The sequence below is a fragment of the Canis lupus genome, chromosome 36 (genome assembly GCF_048164855.1).
Source record: "Canis lupus baileyi chromosome 36, mCanLup2.hap1, whole genome shotgun sequence".
NCBI classification, from domain to species: domain Eukaryota; kingdom Metazoa; phylum Chordata; class Mammalia; order Carnivora; family Canidae; genus Canis; species Canis lupus.
This window is the reverse complement of record NC_132873.1, coordinates 11,515,373-11,537,114: the sequence shown is the minus strand read 5'-3', so window position 1 is coordinate 11,537,114 and position 21,742 is coordinate 11,515,373. Positions and strand designations below refer to the sequence as shown.

Below are 21,742 nucleotides of genomic sequence, written 5' to 3'. Positions count from 1 at the left end.
ACGCATTTACTTATTTGTTTTAGGGAGAGATAGAGTGTGTGTATGAGTGGGGAGAGGAGCAGAGGGAGAGAATCTTCAAGCAGAGTCCCCACTGAGCAGGGAGCCCCACTCGAGGCTCAATCGCAGGATCCATGAGATCCCGAACTGAGCTGAAAGCAAAAGTTAGATGTTTAACTAACTGAGCCACCCAGGCATCCCCTGTCCTAACCATTTTTAAGTGTATAGCTCAGTAGTGTTAAGTATTTTTACATTGTTATGGAATAGATCTACAAAACTTTTTCATCTTGCAAAACTGAAACTCTATACTCATTAAACAGAAATTCCTCATTTCCCAACACTCCCAGCCCCTGGTAACTACCATTCTTCTTTCAGATTCTATGAATTTGGTCACTCTAGATACCTAAATGCTCTAGATACCTCATATAAGTTAGACATACAGTCTTTTTGTGACTGTATTACTTTGCTTAGTAAAATGTCACCAAAGTTCATCCATGCTGTACATATGTCGTAATTTCCTTCCTTTTTTAAGGCTGAATAACGTATACACACACACACACACACACACACACACACACACTACATTTTTGTTCATGCATTCCTTCATCAATGGACATTTGGGATGCTTCCCCTTCTTGGTTATTATAAATAATGCTACTTATTATAAACATAGGTGTGCAAATAATGCTTTGTGATTCTGCTTTCAGTTCTTTTGGATACATGACACGAAGTGGAGTTGTGGATTATATGGTAGTTCTATTATTAACTTTTGAGGAACCACTGTACTATTTTCCATAGCTATTTTACAACTTTAAAATCCCACCAACAGTGCACAGAGGTTTCAAATTCTTCATATCTTCAACAACACTTGTCATTCTCTATTATTTTGATAACAGTCATTCTAATGGTTGTAAGGTGATATCTCATGGCTTGGATTTGGATTTCAAATCAAAGCAATGTTGAGTGTCTTCATATGGTTGTTGGCCATTTGTATATCATCTTTCGAGAAATGCCATTTGAAATCCAACTCCACTTCTGAATCAAGTTTTTTGTTGCTGAGTTGTAAAAATTCTTTATATAGTCTAAATATTAACCCCTTCTGAGATATATGATTTGTAAATTTTTCTCCCATTCTGTAAGTTGCCTTTTCACTTTGCTTGCTGATCATGTCCTTTGATGCACCGAAGTTTTTAAGTTTGAGGTAGCCTTGTTTTTCTATTTTTGCTTTTGTTGTCTTTGCTTTTGGGGGCAGCTCTAAGAATTACTGCCAAATCCAATGTCATGAAGCTTTTCCTCCATGTTTTCTTCTAGGAGTTTTATAGTTTATGGTTTTGTGTTTAGGTCTTTAATCTATTATGAGTTAATTTCTTACATTTAGTGTAAGGTTAAAGCCTAAGTTCAACCTTGTACATGTGAAAATCCAATTTTCCCCATACCATTTATTAAAGTGATTGTCCTTTTTATCTTATTTTATTTTATTTTTTAAATTGTTAAAAAAGATTTTACTTATTTATTCATGAAATAACACACACACAGAGAGGCAGAGACATAGGCAGAGGGAGAAGCATGCTCCATGCAGGGAGCCCAATGTGGGACTTGATCCTGGGACTCCAGGATCACGGCCTGAGCCAAAGGCAGATGTTCATCCACTGAGCCACCCAGGCACCTCAATGACTGTCCTTTTTAAAATAATATTTAGGGGGCACCTGGGTGGCTCCATTGGCTAACCATCTGCCTTCAGCTTACGTTATGATCCCAGGATCCTGGCATTAAGTCCCACATTGGGCTCCCTGCTCAGTGGAGAGTCTGTTTCTCCCTCTCTACCTCCTCCTATTTCATGCTCTCTCCCTGCTACTCCCGAAAATAAATAAACAAAAAATCTTTTAAAAAAATAATATTTAGGTGTATCACTGCTACAAAACTACATTATCTATTAATCCTATGATTAGATTTTTTAATTTAACACATTAATAAAGAAGCATATGACCATATAGCATAATTATTTTTAAATATACTAATAAGTGTATTTCAGTATAATTTATTTTCCTTGTGATCCTTTACAATTTACTTTATTAATTTATTGATTTTTATACATTTATGATAAAACATTTATTTTTTTCCTTTTATTCATTTAAAAAATATTATAAGAAGGAAGCTCTTGGTTTCATCAGACTGAACAGTGTGGCCTCAAAAATTAAGAATTCAGAGATTGTTTTGAGTAACTCAGACAATGGATGGAGCCTTGAACTAGAGCTATGGCAATAAGAAATATGTAAAATCAAGAAAAAGGCAAATTCAGTATGATTTAATGATTAAATAAATGCCATGAACCAAGGAGAAGGTGAAGTATATGATGACCACCAGATTTTCAATTTGGGTGACTGGTGATATATAGTTCTGGGAGTCTTCAGTGTAGAAGTTGCATTTAAAACCATGAAAGGAGGGATGCCTGGGTGGCTCAGCAGTTAAGTGTCTGCCTTTGGACCAGGGTATGATCCTGGAGACCCAGGATCGAGTCCCACATCGGGCTCCCTGCAAGGAGCCTGCTTCTCCCTCTGCTTGTGTCTCTGCCTCTCTCTCTGTGTCTTTCTTGAATAAGTAAATAAAATCTTAAAAAAAAAAAAAACATGAAAGGAGGGGTGTCTGGGTGGCTTAGTTGATTAAGGGTCTAACTCTTGATCTCAGCTCAGGTACTGATCTCAGGGTCATGAGTTCGGGCCCTGTGTCAGGCTTCATGCTAGATATGGAGCCCACTTAAAACCATGAAAACACCTGTCTTCACCCATGGGGAGAAGTTGAAGAAAAAATTCAATCAGGGGGAAACCAATATTCAAAGACCAGCCAATTCATTATTTTTAGCTATAGTGTCATACAGTATATTTAATGTGTCAGGAAAAAGAACTAGTATGTAAAGAATAAAACTTCAATAAGCAATTGGTGGTTAATTTGTAAAGGCATTTGTTATGCCTCTACTCTGCATTTATAATTTGTGCACCTGCAATTATTTGCATGCAAAACAAATGTGGCTATAGTTGCCTAATTATAGGCAAAACCATCCCAAATTGTCCACAAATAGCACAAACAGATGCCATCTGTGAAAGTTCAGTGACCGCCCCCCCAGACTTTTCCTGTTCCACATCCTGTAAGGCTTCCCTTTGGCTTCTGTTTTGGGCTTCATTCTTGCCTGGTCTCATTCATGCATTATAGGCTGGTTGCTCTAATAAGCTAAGTCAGTAGGCCTTTCCTCTTATGCAATCATTATGCTTTGCCTCCCCCCATCCAAATATAAAATGTACCATAATATGGGCAGACTGAAAATGGGAGCCATTTCTGAAGCACATCATCTGTCTTGTTAGTGTGAACAGATTCGATTTTTTATTAAGATGTAATTTTACAAGGTAGGCAACTTGAACGCTATAAAGACGAAATCTCATACAAATTTCTGCTCAAAGGTGACAAGAAAATTATGTTACTCTACTTTAAAAAAATTTAGCCATTTATTAAAAACACAGCTGTCAGTTTGGATCAAACATATTCATATTTCCCCATTATATTATTAGGACCATCATGAAATTTAATAATTGTCCCTTGGAGTTTGATTTCTACAAAAGTGTCATAACACAATCAGTACTATTGCAAATAATTATTGAACTGTGTGAAGATAGTTATGATTTCAGGCGGGAAATACATAATAATAGACGAGAAATATAAAACCCAGGTTAATATTTGATAAGGATTCTGTTCTCATACAAATGGCAGTAGTTATAAATGTGAGGACCACATAGCCTGCTTTATGAAAATGAAACAGATTCCAGGCAGAATAATTTTCTAAGATTTTAATGATATAGTTCAAATATTACTTGCTTATCATTTAATCATATTAAACACTGAACCTGATAAATCCTCTGTGATCGAAACAATACACTTTAAGAATGGGAAATTGGTAGTTTATTAGGCTAATGACTAGAGCCAGAATGTAACATATCTCTCCTATGAAATCTGTAATTCTCTATGTATAGTGTTTGGAATGGTATAAAGTATTACCATGAAGGCTTCAGGGGCAAATGGAGGCTTAGGAATTTTAAAAGGTTAACCAGTTTGTTTGTTTGTTTTAATTTAAAATATTATAGGGAATAAGATGGTTTATTTTTGTCCTATCACATTTTTCTCAGTGGTACATGGGTCACAGAGAATTGAAGCAGTAGTTAGATACCAGCTTTAAGTTTATGGACAATGGGCACATGTTTAAACATTCAGATATTGTAATGCTTAGACATTAGAAAAATAGTAAAATATTTAATATTTAGCAAAAGAAATCAGTTAAGAAAATGAGAACTTATAAAAGGAAAGCTATCATTTCCAAAAGAGAGTTAATCAGAAGTAAAAGATTATTGTTATATATAACCAAAATATTTCAATGGATGCATCAAAATTCAAAATATTATTAATACAATGATAAACTTAAGCTGTTTGTATTCACAAGAAGTAGAAGAACATTTTGAGACATTAAAAAAGATAATGTTACTCACATCCTGAGCTACCATTTGTTGATACCAGAGTCAAGTTGGAAGGCCATGGATTCCGAACAATATCTTGCCAATGAATTGTGTCTGTGTAACAGAGAAATTTGTTCTGGTCTACATATACTCCACCATTAAGGATTTCTGTATTAAAACAAACAGAGATTTCTTGTCATTTTTTTTGTTGATGAAAAGGTAGTCAGTAAAAATGATTTATTCCTAAACTATTTTCATTGTTACATTGGAGTTACATTGTTAATAGCCACGACATTTTTTAAAATATCAGTTACTGAGTCATATAAATTGATTGCAGAAATTGGAAAAGATTGAAAAATACAAAGGAAAACAACCATTCATAATATAATACATAATATAATACATAATATAAATACTCAGAAAAACACTCTTCACATTTTGGTATAGATGTGTCTATTTAATTGTAATTAATATTATTCTACATTATTTCTAATGAGACTATGCTATGCCAGAGTATAAATTACATGATATTTATTTAACCAATTTCCTTTTATTGGTACATTTAATTTGTTTATCTCTCTTAAGAAAAATTCTTTGTCAACGTAACATTGACTGAAGTCAATAGGAATTAAAACAAAATGAAAGCTAAAATTAATGTTTCAATTACAAAAAAAATGTTCTTTGATCCACTCAAATGGAGTCAATAGAATTGTCAATGATTCTTTAAGAACAACACTAAGCAAGACATAATAAAAACCTTATGGTTCAATGGAACAGTGGCAGGACCATGGGATAAAATGCACCAAAGCCATTTTTTACTTGATTCTTTATTCCACATTGACCTTGATCAGCTAACTTGTTTCCCCTGAACAATGGCTAATCTTACATGTAAATTCTTTCAGATTGCTTTAAATTATCCAGAAAAAAAAAAAAAAAAGTAGATATTCCCTCTGAAAATACTGGTTTTGAAAATACTATTCTTTCTACTTGCAGAAATTGGTTAGAAATACACATAGTATCTTCCTGCTTAATAACTACCACATTTTCCCTTCTATCCAATGCAAAAACAAGAGAAATTATATTTCAGTCCATAAAACATTGTTACAAGTAACAAAAAATAGTTAACAATAATTTATATAGATAGGGGATGATTTTTCTCATATAAGAAACCCACAGGAGGTAGTGGTGTCCACAGTACCCACATCTGTTTTGCGTTGATTTTATTCATTTCAGGCACAAGGAAGTTGATATATCTAAAAGCATCTGTCTGAATTCAAGGAAAGATGAAAACAGAAGAGCAAGCAAGAGACATCCTCCTACTGAGACTCTGACTTTCTATTTGGGAAGAGATGTTCTCCCCAAGAATTATTTCTGCATTTTATTGGCCAAAATGATATCCCACGAGCATTCCTACTACAAGAGAAGCTAAGTGGACATACTGCTATTTGGACAAAACCTAAACAAGCAGGATTGTTAGTGAGGAAGAGGAAGAACATGAATAATGGGAAGGCAACTATTCTATTTCCCATGGTGGCCTTGAAAAAAATATCTCTTTCTTGTGTAGTGTCTCAAGCTCAACTTTTAAGAATCACTTTAAACCAAGGAGGGAGATAAAAGAATGAAAGGGACCATAAGAGGAGTATTCGTGGAAGTGACATAGGTGGGCACATCTCAAATGCCTTATTGCATTGTATGTATAAAATACATCAGATAAATTTTAACATCGCAGAGCACATTTAAAATCACTCCTGTTCTCACCATCAATCCTTTCACAGACTATTGGTTACATTTTCTCAGGGAGAAAAAAAAAAAAAAAAGAAACAAAAAAGAATTAGATCATCTTTCTATTTCTAAAACCTAGTTCATTATTTTTCATGACCTAACCATGCAATCTTCATCAAAGCAGAAGGGAGGTATAAGACGTAAGAAAGATTGTGAAAATGGATTTCTACATTAATGTTTGGCATCAAAGTTTCTATCTATGAAATGTGACGATCTGATACTAATAGCTTTCTCATGAGACATTAGGTGATGCTCTTCTGCTCTAGGAATAATTCTTCATTAGGTGGCAAGAAAGGAGATTTTGACTGCTATCCAGGAAATGAAGGTTATTTTTCAGTCTACATTTGGAAAAGCTCTACTTTAAAAAAAAATGTTAAGGGAAAATATAACAGCTCAAATATTGTAGAAAGAGTGTATTTTTCAGGATTCACATAATAATTCAAATAGTTCATGTTGAAAGAACACAGTATCCATCTCCACTTCCTATCTAAAAATATTCAAATGGAATCAGATTATATTATACTGAATAATAATCTCATCAAATCCCTTCAACAATATTAATCTACTACCAATGTTGACATTTGTTTCTCAGAAATATTCTGTTCAAGAGCTTGGTTTATACTTGGAAAAGGATTTAGAAAAGAGACAGTAATAATTCAAATATAATCTTAAATGTTAAAATTTCAAACTAAGACTACAATCATGATCAGTTTGGATAACACCCTAAATTCAAAACCCAGCATCTGCTAGCAATTCTGGTCAGGAAGATTTATAAACTTAATGATGGATTTATAAAGCACATTCTTTCTATTTATGCATGTGTGTATTTTTCCTGAAAATAGTCTTTTCCCTTATGTTTGGCTTAGGCTGTATTGTGTTGGTGAATGTCAAAACACTACAATCAGAAAATGCATTTTATTGACATTTATAGGAGAGTTTTAATGTATACTTTATCTTAAATTTTCTTTTGATCAGTTTGGTTACTTAAATATAGTTCAGGGAATGTTAATATTGTATTTATTCATTAGTATAGTTCATATTGATTTCATAACTTTATGCAAATTTTTTTTTTGAGAGAGAGTGCACAGCAGGGGGTGGGGGGTGGTTAGGGAGGCAGAGAGAGGCAGAGGGAGAGAGAGAGAAAATTCTAAACAGGCTCCATGCCCAGTGCAGAGCAACGTGGGACTTAATCTCAGGATCCTAAGATCATGATCTAAATAGAAACCAAGAGTTGGATGCCTACCTGAGCCACCCAGATGCCCCTATACAAATAACTAAACATTAATTTAATATGCTTTTGTGTTGAAATATTTAGATTTATTTCTGAACTAAGAAAAGTCTAGGGAAATATGCCAACCTGTAAGAAAGTTGTTACAGACACAGATTATTTACTGGACAAAAGGGATCTCTAATGTTTTTGACTATAAAGTAGTAGCTGCATTTTTAGTTTAGAAAGAAGAACAAGAAAAAAATAAATAAAAAAAGAAAGAAGAACAAGGATTAGAAAAAGAGAAATGTTTGGTAAGATATTTATCCAAGAAGATACCAGGAAAATGTCTAGTCATACTTTAGATCTATCTTTGTCAACAACCAAGAACAGCAGTGTTGTCACAAATTCTATTAAAGACTTATTGGAGGGTACCATCTGTGTTACACCAACAGAGCTTCCCTTCCATGAGAATGAAATAAAGTGATTAATAATTAAATTTTCAAACCATAACAAAAAAATGATTTCTAATTCTAAGTAATATAGAAAATGAACACAAATGTAAATGACATTCGAATAAAGATGCACAAAGCCTGGAAAAGTGAAAAGACTGAAAAGACTTATATAATAAGTAAATGATCTTAGGGTAGTCCCCGTCCATTATATTTCACTTCCACTGTAGGAAATATATCAGAGAAAATTAAGAGAAACACAAATAGAGTCTTGGTTATTGTAATAATTGGTAGAAAAAAAAAAAAAACTGCTATGGGGAACCCTGGGTGGCTCAGCTGTTTGGTGCCTGCCTTTGGCCCAGAGCGTGGAGTCCTGGGATCGAGTCCCACATTGGGCTCCCTGCCCAGAGCCTGCTACTCCTCTGCCTGTGTCTCTGACTCTCTCTCTCTGTGTGTATGTATCTCATGAATAAATAAATAAAATCTAAAATAAAGAAAAAATACTATGAATTTTATATTATATAAAAATATTTCCAGTAAGTTCATAAAACAGAACTACATCTTTTTAATAAATGTCACATTTAAATATAGTAAGACATATGAAGTATGATATTCTATGAAAAAAAGTATTTAATTATTTAAAAAGTCTCCAAACACTTAAACAGATTTGTGTATCAAACACTTTCTACTAGACTAATGCATGCAAGTCAAGTAAAAAATTATGAATCTTTTTGTATGTAGAGTAAGTAAATTGTAATCCACACTACTCTCCCATATGTTGAATTTAACATACACAGCACAATTTATAACTGAAATATTAGATTAAACTCTATGAAGGCAAGGAATATTTTTCAGTTCTGTATCTATCAAACTTGAAGCAATCAACAAATATTTGTTAAATCAAACTTAAAACACAAAAGTAACATGGAATTTGCCACGAACATTGATCAATTAACTTCTGTTATAGCTCTTAATTTTAAATTATATTCTGACCAAATCAAAGTAAAAATGAAAGTTATCTTTTTCCTTAAACACTTTACAGGTTATCTGAACTGGCTGTACATTGAACTATGTCAGAGGTCATTTTTGTTTTAGTTAAAACTATATCACCAGTTATGTAAGGCAGAAGCCAGATACATAATAAATATTTGCACATGAAGTCAAATATAATAGCTTGATTATAGAAAAACATATTTGAGTAGATCAATAAATACATATATCTTGAGTATAGGAAAAACTTTAAAAATTAATTTTGAGGTAGAGTTTTTATAAGCTGAAAGATAAATAGCTTTTATTACATAGAATGCTTATAATTGATAGTGTACAAAATTACTGCAAGCAGTGTGTTGGGTATTTATAAGTCACATTTAGACATTTTCATTGGTATCCCTCAACCTATCTTGTACATCAAATTCAATTATTACATATCAAGTAAATAATGATGATTTTGAGCTATCCTGGACAAACATCAAACTTCCTCATGCAAATTATTTAGCATATGTCACACAAGGTTTAAGAGCATGTTTTTATATTGAATTGTAAATCTACCTCATATTACTCCTTAAATTATTTTCTAGAAAGGTATAAAGTGCCAATATGGCATTTTAAAGAGGACATAAAGTACTTGTGTCTTAGCCTTCCAATCCACAAAAATTGTCCATTTGACCATTTCTTCTCTTGATTTCCCATTTGCATCAGTCTAATGAAGAAGGAAATGTTTGTGTTATTTAAATAAGTTCTTTTGCAGTCTTCATTTCTTTTCAAATGCTAGTTATTATAGTGAATTGGGGGATGAGTGACCATTAAGAGAATCATTGACATTTTGCAAATACATTCTCTCAAAAGAAAATGTGATAAAATACTGAATCATGGCTTACCTGGAATGAAATAGCCTAATTGAGATATAGCATCCCTGCTGAAAATACAGCTTAATATGACCTCCTTACATTGTTTAAGTAAGTTGACAAAATTGCTTTGACCCCATATACAATTTGTAACTATTTCATAAATCAGATTGAATGTCTTTCTTTCCTTTTTTATTTTTTATTTTTTTTACAAAATAAAGATTATAATTTTAAATGCAGTTAGCCATATTCCACTATGGTCTATATAATTGGTATCAAGAGTAAACAAACAGTAAACATCCTACTCACAAAGCTACCAAAGATAATATAAGAAAATAAACAAGAATGAAATATTTAACCTCAATCCCTGCTTAATATATCTAAATGTGTTGTTTTGCATTGGGCACATCTACAGGTCAACCTTAGAGTTAAAATAATAATATAACTAAATAAAGATTAGTTAATCATATAACTAAATAAAGATTACTACAGTCTAACTACTGTAGTAATGTCTGAATAATCCAGATATCAGACTAATATTGCCTATCCAAGCCAAAGGTCACAATCAAGAAGTTAGAATCCAAGGTAGCTAAAGCCCATTTTCAAGATGAAGCTACAGCATGCAGTCACTGGATTTTCCAGACATAAAGCAATACATCTTTCTTACTGTCATCACCTTAAGCCACAGAAGTCTGTTGGCAGATAATGATACAAAAGTAATATAGCTCACATCATCTACCTGTGATACTTAATACATCATTCCTGGAATGGACTTGGTCCAGAGATTCCTATATCTTTCCCAAACCCAGACCTTTCAGCCGGGAGCACAATGAATTGCTGCTACCCCACTGGGTCAGCCCTCAAGGTTCATTATTAATAAGCTGCGACTCTAAAGGCTAATGAGAACCGGGTGCTTGAGGAGACAATGGCTCATTCATCATCAATCAAGCTTTGAAGTTTTTATACAGATGATTTAAGGAGAGTTGAAGTGTGCAAAATTGAAATGTCACATTTGTATTGGGAGTGAGGAGAGGGTGATAATGTAAATGAGTGATGTAACCTTCTGTATTTCAGCTCAATGATTAGAGTCAAAAGCTCATGGATGTAGATACTGAATGAATGCTATGAAGTAACAGTGGGCAGTTTTTTGATCCAAGTAGGCAATTTCAAGAAGAAATGATTAGATTCACTGGCTGGAAATCAGCTTAAAATAGAAAATAGTAGCAAAAATATCTTGATTTCAATTGAATAGAGCTCAGTAATGCATTCCACAATGTTCCAGTGTACAGTTCTTAGCTTTCATTATGTTTCATCTTGAGTCTTAACTCTGAGAAGTCTACTATGACCATCTAGTTTTTAGAGGTTAACTGCCTCTAACTCCCATAAGGGTGATTGTCTGAACTACACACCTGACAGAGCAAATACTACCCTACCTTCTTTATCCTTTTGTGTACTTATCTCCCCTATTATAGGTCTCTAGAAGATAAGAGCCACAACATACATCTTTCTGTGACCCGAGTGTCAAAAAAATGTCAAGTACCTAGTAGAAATTCAAATGTTTTTGATAATTATAATGACAATAACAACATCATGAGTACATGACTGACATCTGTAAGAAAGTTATTAGTTGCTGAACTGATAGGGTATGTAAATCATATTTCCTCCTCAGGTACTAATATTCACATTATAAATCACATAAAATATTGAATAAAATTAGTGCAATCTTGATATATTAATTCTTCCTCTCTATTAGGGAAGTAGTAATCCATTTAAACTCATTGATATTCTCTGGAAGATTTTAAAAATAGATTTTGTCTTGTAACTGTCTTTGAATTATGAATACTGAGTTTTCTTTTCAAATTGTTCTCTATCCTCATTGCAGAATTCTGTATACTTGTCAATATGTTTAATACTTACCCCTATTAATTTCTCCCAAACTTTTACTCCGTGTTTCCTTATTTCAGTTAACAGCAGAATAACATGCTATAAAGTCAAGTAGACTCCAAACTTGAGATTTACTATTAATTCATTCACTTCTATATATAATCAGTCTGATATCCTAAATAAAATTTCTCACCATGTCTCTTAATTTATTCCATTCTTTTTACACCCACTGCTATCCCTTAATTCAGGTTCCGTCATCTCATACCAGATTCAACTTTTAGCTTTTAGCTCACCCTCCCCACAAATTCATCTTGCACACTAAAGTCATAATAAATTCTATACTATAGGAAGATAGATACATATACTATATAAGAAGCTGGTTAAATAAGATAGACATATGTTATAGTAGCATATGGTACTATATGAGTGGGTAGATAGATGATGGATTGATCTACCACTCTTGAGGCTTTGAGTGCAAAGGCAATAGTGCTGAACCTAGGTAACTGGGTAAAACTAAGTTCAAAATCTAGTTTTCTGCTTGTAAGCTGTGTGACCTTGTAGACCTTTATGAAGCTCAGTTTGCTCAACTCTCTAATAGAAATATTGTACTCACAGTATTGGTCACACAGTTGTCGATTATACTACACTTTATACTTAGTAATTACTTAAAGAGTTGTTTACTCATTGGTATAAACAAGATTTATGCTATTTTCTACGTATTCATATATAAACTTTGCATTACTTAGTATTAGATTAGATAATATTCTAAAGAAGATAGAAATTATCAATTAATTAATTAATTAATTAATTAATTAATTATAGAAGTCTGGCTTGGTGATTCAAAGCTATTATGGAAAATCCACAGTCATCAGGGGCCCAGACTTCATTTCATCTTGTTGCTGCACCATCTTTAAAGCAAGAGGAATTTCTACCTGGTAACTTCCGTGCAAATGACGAAGGAAAGTATGTTGTCTCTTAACAAAGGTCCGTGCAAACAGCCAATAAACAAAGACTGATTTGCTACTTTCCTTGTGCCTAGTTGTTGGTATTCATGGGTGGTCACATGATTAGCTCAACTTCATATGCTACTGAAAAGCTAGTCAGTGGTAATGGATATTGGTAGACAACCATACTAATTCAAAAGAAACCTCTTTAATCTTCTGGATACTTACAAAACATAAATCTTGTGACTTCAACAAATACAGTTTTTTTTAGCTTTTTCACTGAAGCATAATATATATATATATATCATATGCAATGCAGTTTTACAAACTGAACACACTTAGGTAGCCAGTACCCAGATCAAGAAATAGAACATCCCGTCATCACAGAAGCTTTACTTAAGCTTTCTTCTTCACATCACTCCCTCAAGGAACCTTTATCCTGAGTTTGAACAAAATCACTTTTAGCTATTTTTGTATTTTAAATAAATGGAATGATATCATACACATTCTTTCTTTTCTGGCTCCCTTTTGCTTGACACTATGTTTATAAAATTCATCCACATTGTTCATCTTCATTGCTGTATGGTATTGAATATTTTATTTGTCCATGCTACACTAATGGGCATTTGAGTACCTTCCACATTCGGGCTATTACAAATAATGCTCATATTAACATCCTAGACTATGACTTTTGGTAAGTATATGTACACATTTATATTGCATACATACCTAGAAATGAAATTGCTGGACCATAGTGATGATTCGTTTTTCAAAGTGCTTTTTACCAATTTATATTCCCATCAGCAGTATGTGAGCAATCTACTTGCTTCTCAGCCTTGTCAACCCTTATTCCTTTTTTTTTTTCTTATTTTATGGCAGATATTCTCATTGGTATGATACTGTATCACTGTAATTTGTACTTCCCCAATGATTAATAATGTTTAGTCTCTTAAATATTATTTTTAAATATGGTTTTCATAGGCAAGAGGCATATTGTTTACTTGAGGAAGGGTCTTCCAATGTGTGAAACACAAAACACTGTGGAAAATTTGATCTCTATTTGAGGTTATTAGTAAACGCCTCAGTAAATTAATGTACCTGATGTTACCCTCCTAACTTTTTTTGTGTGGGGGAATCTGATTCAATGTTTTGAAAATAATACTTTAAAATATATTGGAAAATATATTTAAAATTTATCAACGATTATATAAACAAAGAGCAAAGTATGAGTTCTGAACGATGGATGCAAAATGCACAAATGAATATTTCTCTGATAAAATGAACATGGTTAAAGGCATATAAAGAGAAAGAATGAAAAATTAATAATTTATTATTAAAATAGAACACTCCTTACATAAAGATCAGATATTTTTATTCCTCTACCTACTAGAGAGCCCTCATTACAGACAACAATCCTCTTAAACAACTGCTCTAAGTTTCCAGAAAATGTAATAGCTTCAGTAGAACAAATCAGTAGAGTTCAACATTTTCATTATCAATAAGGGGAAAAGTCATATTAGTACCCAGAAATGATTTGTCTCTTTTATTTATAGGCTTTAATACAATAAGCCTGAGATATACTGCAAGGTCACTTTCAAATATCTCACCTACAATATTAGTTTGTATAGTTTTAATAACTCTTCTCACAATGTGTGATTTCCTCACTACTTCTTTAGAGTATTTCAGAAAAGTATGATTTGTCCTGATGACAGTAATAATAAATAATATTACTATATATGTTTGTTGCTGGCAAGCTAAGGCTTGCAAATAAAAGATAAAGCAAGAGAAAGAAGAATGACTTAATCTTTTAAAATAATTATATTATTTCAAACATCACAATTTTTAAAAGGCTATATAACAATCTTAAAAATAACAAATACATAGTTTTGGGGGTCTGAATGTCCTTGAGAAAATGTCTATTTGTTATAGTGATATTAAAAATAATAAAATAAGAAAGTAAATAAGTTATATAATAAGAATGCACAGAATCTGGTACTATTATACTTTAAAAACCCACAATTAGTTCCAAGTTAAGTCGATTTTTTTAAATAGAGTTTTAATCTGGAGAAAATTAGCAATAAAAGATTGAATAGGAGTATCACTATTTTATAAAGCATTGGCTTTACAATCTGAAGCAATAAATACTATGGCAAAATAGAGAAATAGCTTTGGAGTTACATTAGTTTGAATAAAGTTTTAAGTTAGTGTACATTTCTTTTTTTTTTAAGATTTTATTTATTTACTTATGAGAGGCACAGAGAGAGAAAGAAACAGAGACACAGGCAGAGGGAGAAGCAGGCTCCATGCCGGGAGCCCGACAGGGGACTCAATGCTGGGTCTCCAGGATCACGCCCTGGGCTGAAGGCAGACGCTAACCGCTGAGCCACCCGGGCTGCCCAAGTTAGTTTACATTTCAAAAATAGTATTCATTACTGCATACTACATACATACATACATTTTACATTTATCAAATCTTAAACTGTTTTTTACATATTTATGCTTACAGTGTTTGTGTATCTATATCCATGAAACCACCACTCAGATAAACACACAGAAAATTTATCACTCCAGAAATTTCTCCTTACTCCTTCTCAATCGAGTCCTGAAAAGCCACTATTTTTTTTTTTTTTTAATTTACGATAGTCACAGAGAGAGAGAGAGAGAGAGGCAGAGACACAGGCAGAGGGAGAAGCAGGCTCCATGCACCGGGAGCCTGACATGGGCCTTGATCCCGGGTCTCCAGGATCGCGCCCTGGGCCAAAGGCAGGTGCTAAACCGCTGCGCCACCCAGGGATCCCTAAAAGCCACTATTCTGACACCTATCACTTTATATTAGTTTTGCCTTTGTATTAAGTGTATACAAGTGGAATCATAAAGTAGGTATTTTTCTTGTATTCTTTTATTCAAAACAATGTTTTGAGATTAATTTATGCTGTTGCCTGCACTAATAATTTGTTTTTATGGTCTACTCTTCCATTATATGGATTTATTTATAATTAGTTAATATTTTAAGGACGACTTTGCTATTTTTACCTGTATTTCAGAGGAAGTAAAGTTTCTTTTCTACTATCTCTAAAATAGGAACAATAATATTAAGTTTGCTGATTTACATTGAGTATTGCAATTATGTATATAAAGCACCTGGTACATACCAGGCACTCAAAAAATGGTAGCTATTTCGAATTGTTATTAATGTAATCCAGGAGCCTCCTTTATCCTAAGCATTTAAAAACATGTGTACATTGGTTGAAGCATGGCTCTTTGGGAGGCAAGAAGACCAAATGAAAACTTATGGGATTCACATGAAATCTTGATAAGGCTGGTACATAGCATACGATTTTATAGGTAGGTATATTGAGCAAAACATATTATTACATGTACTTCCAGATTTGGTTAATACAAAATGGAGATATCTGTATTTCATGAAGCAGAATTGTTCTTGAAAACAAGAGCATAAATGCTGTTAACTACAATTTCTCCCACACAGTAATCCTGGATATCTGAGTTAACCCTTTGAGTCATTTCTTGTCATATCTGTAACTACGTTCTGTGAGAACATTTAGAGCTGTTAGATTTTCCTCTGTTCAGTTCAGGAGGCTGCATAGTTCACAGGTCCCAATGTCCCCACTGGGAATTTCCAGGTGACCTTTCGATCATTTACCATTACCTGCCACTGTGCATCAAAAAAATAAGGGTAAATTCCAAAAGACCGGGACAAGTAGGCTGAGCTCTCCTCTTGCATTTCAAGAGTCTGGCATTTTTACTGCAGCAGGATGAATTAATTAGGAAACAGAGCACTATTAAACACATCTCTGGAGCTCAGAGTTGAGCTGGGAGGTGGGACTGCTCCACACTTTTGTTTAAATTTATTAAGTTTTTAAAATAAAATCAATAAAATGCATAATAAAAATTAGATGTGTAACAAGCATTACTATAATAATACTGCTGGTTAATATAAGAAAAGGAAGGCTATTACTCCTGAATAAAGACAATATGTAATCAAATACTGCATTTGCTCAGAGATTTTAAGAATTAAAGCTATTTAAAATATCTGAAGAAAAAACTTATTAAAATTTCTTCAGAAAGTATTTGCCATTTCTAATGAATCATTATATATTTAAAAATATTTATTTATTTGACAGATAAAAAGAGAGCAAGCACAAGCAGGGGGAGCAGCAGAGGGACAGAGAGAAGCAGGCACCTTGCTGAGCAGGGAGCCCGATGTGGGGCTCCTTTCCAGGAACCTGGGATCATGACCTGGGCCAAAGGAAGACGCTTAACAGACTGAGCCATCCAGGAGCTCTGAATCATTATATTCTATGGCTCCCAGAATTGCCACTTTCATTCTTCCCCATTGTAAAATTTATTTTCATATCATGACATTCTATGTCATAAGAAAACAGGATCTATTATGTCCTGGTACGTTTCTGTAACCTTATTATCATGTCTTCTAAATTAAGATGCACTCTTATTTTAGAATGCCTCCACTTTTCCAGGTCAATAAACATGATTTAAAAATTATTTCAGGTATTTGCCTGCTTTTTGAGGCTGGATGTGAAGAAATGACTCAAGTGCCAATACGTCTAACAACATCAGATGAGTCAGTCAACTCCAGGTGCCAACATTCAAGAAGAGAAGACTAATGGGATATAAATTCTGCACCAGCTATGGAGTGAAACTGGGTAACTGTGACTCCACCACAGATAATCCTTGCAGCTTCAGTCACATCACTTATTCTCCCCAAGCCTCAGTCCTTTATCTATAAAATAGATATTAACAATATGAAAGAGATATTAATCATACCTCTCTCTCAGGGTAACTGTAAGGAGAAAAACAGTTCATAGATGTAAATGCTCACCACAGTATTTGTTATAGAACAAATGTTCAATTGGTATATTATTATTATTATTATTATTATTATTATTATTAGGAAAATAAGAAAACTTCTCTGGTAAGCAAACGTTTTCTATCCTGCTTAACAATCTTTTCTGCTCCCTCTTATAAATACACTTCTGAGAGAGCTAAAGCTGGGGAAAGATTATTAGGCAAAATTAGAATACATAGATTTGCATTTGGTTTTTAAAATATTTATTTCATTAAAAAATTATTTTCAACTTACACGAGTTTCAAATGCCCTTTTAATAGTATATTATCCATAAAATTATATAACATCCTTAAATTCAGGGTTTTCTTTTTTCTGGGTGGATTTCCTGCACCCCAGTGGAATGACAAGTAAGACACAGAATGATTAAGCAAGGTGCCAAATGCCTCATACATAGGGGTCAAGCCAGGATTCAAATGCTTGTGTAGCAGGCTCCAGAGCCCATGGTTAACCACCTCACTCCAGTGCCTTTTGGTAAATGCTGCCATTATTTGAACATCTTTAAAATGCAGTATTTCTCTTAATCCTTACAGAAGTCCTATGAGGTAATTATGACTAGTCTTACTCTACAGATGAGAAAACTGAAGTTTAGAGAGGTAAATAACTGGTAAGAGTTCTGGAGAACTATGATTCCAACTCATTAACTGCTGAATTGAGATCCCACTCTTAAACTTTTTATCCTTTTATAATAAAAGGAAAAGTTGAGAAGTTTAAAGGAAAAAAAAAAGTTTAAATAGAGATGAGGTACAACTCTAAATTATATAATCTACTTCTAAGTATAATTAAGAACTCGGAATAATTTCCCTGAAGTCCTTTTTGAAAATATTTTATTGAGTTGAAAGGTAAAATTATGCTTTTAGGGTATCTTTTCTACATGAAAAATTGTGCACTGAAAAAAAAATTCTTGGCTCTGTTAGATGTTTGGATTATATCCCAACCTCATCATAGGAGGTACATTCCTTTTGCCTCTGTCAAAAGTAGACACAGGGGAAAAAGCAGCATAATAAAACTTCATGAATTCAACCTACTTAAGGAAAAGCCCTTCAATTCAGTAAAAAAAAAAAAAAAAAAAAAAAAAAAAAACTAAATTAAAGAAAAGAAAAGAAGGCAACTTAATTATTTTCAAGTACTATGGGGACTTTATCTATGCTTAGTCCTTGGAAGCTGTGCTTTAATGAATAGGGCACAATGATTTTTTATTACCTTATCCCAAATCATAGCCTGAGTAGAATCTGCCTCTATGTGCTTTGCAACTGCATTTCTGAAAATATGAAAATGTATAGTTTAAATGTGTAGGGCATTTGGTTCTCTTAACCAAATCTGCAATGTCTTTATAATGTTTTTTTCCTATTGTTGTTGAACAATCAATACAAAGAGATCAAAAGAACAAAACATTCATATTAGAGAAGTCAGATCAATGAAAGTTTATTTTAACATTAACCTTAATATCCTGATAATTTTAAAGGCAAATGAACTAAGGCTCATATGGTAGAAAGGTAAGGAATTCAAAATTGAAACATATGGTTAATGTAGCTTTATCACAATAACTGCTCTGCAGGTAAACTTAATTGAATTACATTATATACCACTCAATAGTACAAGAAGATTGAAGTATCTTCTTAAGGCATAAATTTTAAAAATAATCCTTTTTTATTTGAAATAATTAAATTTATCCATCTTTAGATTTATCAGATGACTTTTATTTAAAACAGTTGAAAAGAAAAAATAGTGGAAAAGGAGAAAGGTGATTTTACTTGGGAGTTTGGGATATTATATCAATTGCATTTACATTAATATTATAAATGTGTCAAGAAAACAAGAATATAAAATATTGTTATTGAAAGAGGTTTTTTTAAGATTTATTTGTTTTAGAGAGAGAAAGCCAGTGAGTTGGGGGGAGTGGCAGAAAGAGAGGGAGAAGGAGAGAATCTCAAGCAGATATTGTGCTTTAGAGCTCAATCCCAGGACCCTGAGATCATGCATGACCTGAGCTAAAATCAGGAGTCACACGCTCAACTGAGGCACCCCTACATGGAAGAACTTTTATTCTACCTCTAACAAAAGGATATGTTCAAATTTAATTACTTAATTATCTTTCAAAGTATAAACCCTTTAACTAAAATTTTCTCAAATGTAAAGCTAGAATGAGAGACAATATTTTTATAAATTGTATGAAACTAAATATTTAATTGAGAATTCAAAAAGATTTAAACTAGATAATTTAATACGACCTCACTAAAGAGAATATTTCATAGATAATCTTGTATGCATTCATATTCTATGCCTAATTTACTTTTGCAGGATGTGTTTACAGAGCTATTTCATATTTGAAAGAATTTTACATAGAAAATTAAGCTCCAGTGATAATCTCTATTTAAAGCTACCTGGCTTGAGATGCAAGTGGAAAAAAAGTAAAGACTAACCAGACCACCATAAAAATGTGGAATATAAGTGGAGATGTTGGTAGGGTTACCACTCAGTGCCCACAGTTCTACTTTCACCATATACATCTTTTCTTATCACTAAACAACAACACAAAAGGAGTATTTACTAAAAAACTGTAATATTTTGAGAACTGTTTTTAACAATTTTCTTAGTGGTCCTGTTCCTGTAGTCTCATTTTACTTCAGAGCTCAGAACAATTAGATGATAACATCTGGCAAGTATTATTCTAAACTAGATGATAACATAATTATTTTAAAACTGTGTTTGTATTGAAATTTTTTTTAAAGTGATAATTTATACCTTAAGGTACATTTTTAAAATAAAAAATATTTAAAAATATTGTATCTTTTATAATTATGTAATACTTTATTCTTTATTTTCTTTGCAGCTTCAAGAGTTATAATCTAAATTGCAACTGAAGGAAGTTTAAGCTAGCTGATATGCACCTAGCTATTTCCATGCTTCAAAGCCTGCAGAACCATCTGCTTGTTGGCAGGTGTAATTAATTAGCTAAGTAGAAAAGACGCTCCCTTTTAGAATCAATAGGAGGAAAGGAGGGAGAACTCTATGAAAACCCAATCCTGGGCAGACCCATCGGCTGGGTGCCTCTGGGCAAATTTCCGATGCTGAAAACTCATTGAATTTAATGGTTCTTAATTTCACAAGATTTCTAATTACAGCTAGGATAATAAGATGTGATCCAAAAGTTAAAAAAAAAAAAAAGTTGGCATATTTTCAAGGAAAATCCTTCCACACAATGTAGATATTCTAAAGTGGAGAAGTTCACTTATTTATACATTTTATCCATTTATTCACTCAACTTCGTTAACAGGCAATTTTGGATCTATTCAGCTGACAGGTGGCAAATGCATATTAATAATAGAAAAATGTAAAACGTTAAATTTTTTATGTAAACCAACATTTCTTTTCAGAAGTAGGGAGAAGTCAATTCAAAATATATCATTAGTCATTGAATAGATTAAAAAAAGACTATTTCTCAGAAATAAGTGGGCAAAAATATTGTCAAAAACAAAGATCAAAAACTTCTTATACTTTTATTTATATAGCTTATATTGCTAAACAGTCTAGACAATAATGGATTCTACAACGCCTCCTCTTTTAAATGTGCTAATTGACAAGAACAAAATGCTGACTTAAATTCAAAGATCTCCTAGGGGTTGGCCTTAAAAGCTTAAGGTGAGGGAGGTTTCAGGAACATAGAATGGGTTGGAAGCATGGCAAACTGGGGAGCACTTTTATAGCTAAAAGAAGCAGTGACTGCCAGCTTCAGAGGAGTGTTATCAAGAGACAATGTGACTCCAGGGTTGCCAGAGCTCAGTTTTGTTCTTAGGGGCCCAAATCCAGAATTTGTTTGGTAGTGCCCCACTTTTTAAACATTCTCTATGCAAAGCAAAGCTGTCGGTCAGCTATGATCTATGACCAGCAATTTACTGCATCTAGTTAATTAATAAATCCAGGGATTCCACAATAATTACCCAGGATTTACATCAATAACCATGTTGAGATAGGATCTCATTGATCACGTCTTATCAGTTCCTCTACCTTCTAACAGAGAATGGAAAGGGAAGGCGAGGCAGTTCTATAACTCACAAAAAAAGAAAGAAAAGTGCAAAAGTCCCTGTAGTTATGTGAAGAATGGAAGTCTAGAATGCAATGAATTCTATTCCTCCTCTTCATTTTTATTGATCCCCATTTGTTGTCATGGAGGTGGAATAAACCTGTGGCTGTATTATGAGTTAGAATGTGTGCTGCTGAAATATCACCACAGGACATCACACTCCCACCACT

The 21,742-nt window shown here is 33.0% G+C and overlaps 1 protein-coding gene across 8 annotated transcripts in view; it reads right to left on the bottom strand.

Annotated features, from left to right (window-relative positions):
• The window catches only part of ERBB4 (erb-b2 receptor tyrosine kinase 4), a 1,106,221-nt gene that overhangs the window by 364,118 nt on the left and 720,361 nt on the right, over nucleotides 1–21,742 (bottom strand). For all 8 annotated transcript variants that reach the window (XM_072813218.1, XM_072813222.1, XM_072813216.1 and 5 more), the window contains one exon: nucleotides 4,527–4,661. In XM_072813218.1, the coding sequence (XP_072669319.1) occupies nucleotides 4,527–4,661 (135 nt within the window). The remainder of the gene's footprint in view (nucleotides 1–4,526; nucleotides 4,662–21,742) is intronic.